Source organism: Triticum dicoccoides, chromosome 6A (assembly GCF_002162155.2).
Source record: "Triticum dicoccoides isolate Atlit2015 ecotype Zavitan chromosome 6A, WEW_v2.0, whole genome shotgun sequence".
In the NCBI taxonomy this organism is placed as follows: domain Eukaryota; kingdom Viridiplantae; phylum Streptophyta; class Magnoliopsida; order Poales; family Poaceae; genus Triticum; species Triticum dicoccoides.
Genome location: NC_041390.1, coordinates 433,712,310 through 433,715,148, shown reverse-complemented (window position 1 = coordinate 433,715,148; position 2,839 = coordinate 433,712,310). Strand labels below are relative to the sequence as shown.

Sequence of the window (2,839 nt, the reverse complement as noted above, 5' to 3'; positions counted from 1 at the left end):
TCCCTCCGTCCCAAAATTGAGAAAATTCTTTATTTGACAATATCTTAAAATCTGCTTCCTTATTTGACACTGGAAAAGTTTTTCTTCCCTCTTTGATACAAGTTCTAAATTTTATTTCCTATATGACATTTTCGTCCATTTTGAGCCTAAATAACACCTCAAAAGACTCTTTTGCCCCTCATGTCGTATGTGTGTGGGGGGCAATAGCGCACACACGCAGCATCAGTGCGAGGGCAGGAGCACACACGCAACAACACATACACATGCAACAACACACACGCACGCGCACACACACACAACAACACGCACGCGCACGTGCACACACACACACACACACACACGCAACAACACACACGCGCACATGCACACACACACGCAGCAACACACGCACGCAACACACACACGCACATACACACACACGCAGCAGCAGCAGCAGCACACACGCAGGCAACACATAGGCATGCAACAGCACACACGCGCGCGCACGTACACACGCAATAGCAAACACACACAGCAGCACACATGCACACACACATGCAGCAGCAGCATCACACATGTGCGTGTGCACCCACACACGCAACAGCACACACGGGCGTACACACACATACCGCATGAGGGGCAAAATCGTCTTTTCAGGTGTCATTTAGGTTCAAAATGGACGAAAGTGTCGTATAGGGAATAAAATTTAGGACTAGTGTCAAATAGGGAAGAAAAACTTTTCCAGTGTCAAATAAGAAACCAGATTTTAAAACAGTGTCAAATAAGGAATTTTCTCCTCAAAATTCTTGTCTTAGATTTGTCTAGACGGTAATATATCATCGAGAAAAGGAATCAAGAGACCTTTCCAAATCAAAAGTTGAGATCAAGAAACGGGGAACCAAAAAGTGCTGCTTGGAAGCAAGCTCGGATGACAACACTTAAACGGGCAATCCAGGTCCAGTGACGAGTCATTAATCTGGAACATTTGTTCTACACAGAGCAAAATATCACTTGTGACAAAACCACAACGACGACACTGCAGATGCTATGTAATCTTGAATCTCCATGGTGCCATATATCTCTTGAAGAGTACTCATAGCAACACCAGGGCTCTGGATCTAGATCCTGCAGCAGCATACCACCATTTGGGGTCAGCTGATGCAACTTTAATGGTAAATCATACCACTCAAAATATCAAATGAAAAAGCAATTTTGGTGAAAATATTCATTTGTCTTTACCAGATGAATTTAAAAAAAAATACCAGATGGAATTTTTCATTCCCTATACATTCTGGAAAAATTATATGTTGGATAGGGTTACAAGGGTATGTTCTAGTATATATGTTTCAAGATCAAACTCAATTACCTCACTATCTATCTTACAAATTTCACGACAATTTGGTTGCTTTCAACTGGTACAGCCATAACAGGACATCATATGGGCATATAGTCATGTATTTTTCACCCGAAATGTTCAATACCAAGGAACTGCTATATTGAGGGGTACACACTAAATATATGCTAGTTCTTCTGCTAAAATTGGTTACACCGAATAGTACTCCCTCCAATCCAAAAAGAGTGTCGTGGTTTCAGTTCAGTACCACGACACTTTTTTTTGGATCAGCAGGATTAGTATATCGCCAGCCGTCATGTGCATAGACATAGAAACACTAAATTGAAAAAAGAGCTAATGAGAAATAATCATAGATGCACCATTAAGAGGCATGCTAAAACCACTTGACATCTTCCAAAGATTAGAGTAGGCCAGTGGGGTAGGGAAGGTTGAGAAATAAGCATCAAGTGCACCATAGAAAAAGATTAAGGCACCTACTTGGGTTGCTTTTTTTGTCCCGGCAGTGCTTGCTTCCGCAGCAACACTTGAATGCCTTGATAGGGTGGTTGACATCGTTAAAATCAATATTGTAGTCCTGTGGTCAAAATATGCACAAAACAAGATTATGAATTTTGACGCGCGACTTAAAGTAGGCAAGAAGATTTCACTAAACAAAGAAGGGACAGTAGCCTGGCAAAACTATTGATGGGTTCGAATTGATACAGTTCAACATTAAGTTATAGAAGTCAAAAACACGAGATTGAGCAAAATATAACTAGCATGGTAGAAACGGGTTAGCCCATATCTTGTAGCCCTCAGATTCACTGGTACAGGACTGATACAGCACAATGGAGCTTAAATGCTATTGGCTAACTGGATGAAATACAAGGGTGCCACCTACCCATGTCAGTTCTTCAAATGGCTCTATTTTCCTTTTGGTGAAAAATGCCACCTGAATGAAACAAAAGAATAGATAAACAATCTTCATGTGTTTCAAACTGGATTAACACACAAAAGCCAATAACTAGCTGGAGTTGCATACATACATGGTAGTAGTGGCGGTCAGGTGTCTCGATCTGAACAGGTATATCAATGAGATTGGCATCAGAACACCTACAGCGTACAATGACATACCAAGTCAACAACTTCTCACGATAAAACATACCAAATTAATAAGTCAAAGTTATTGATGCAGCATAGTATGGAAGCAGCATTTTTTTTTGTCTCAAAATCACTTCTGTTCAAAGTTTGGGTTAGGAAGTGTTATTAGCTAGCTTCAAATTAGAGTGGCATCACTTGAGTATCTTAATCAAAGTGCTGTCATAAGGAATAATACAAGCGCACCCACTACTAGTTTACAAGCATTTATAAAGAGCAATACTGGATGGTGATAACACACAGGCAAGATTTAGGAGTGTTCACTTCAACAAGTACACACAACAAGATTTGAACCTTCAGGCGGCAAGGTTTCCCCAAACCCTCACAGGTGGCCGTTCATCAGTTACCATTTTGGTCAAATTTGATTGC

At 40.8% G+C, this 2,839-nt stretch overlaps 1 protein-coding gene across 1 annotated transcript in view; it reads right to left on the bottom strand.

Moving 5' to 3' along the window:
• Positions 1-872: 872 nt before the first annotated feature.
• LOC119319275 (probable inactive histone-lysine N-methyltransferase SUVR2) overlaps positions 873-2,839 on the bottom strand; it is a 9,332-nt gene continuing 7,365 nt past the window's right edge. The window contains exons 6-9 of the mRNA XM_037593764.1: positions 2,359-2,425; positions 2,214-2,264; positions 1,811-1,907; positions 873-1,104 (exon numbers count right to left, since the gene is read on the bottom strand). Of these exons, the coding sequence (XP_037449661.1) occupies positions 1,073-1,104; positions 1,811-1,907; positions 2,214-2,264; positions 2,359-2,425 (247 nt within the window). The 3' untranslated portion in view covers positions 873-1,072. The remainder of the gene's footprint in view (positions 1,105-1,810; positions 1,908-2,213; positions 2,265-2,358; positions 2,426-2,839) is intronic.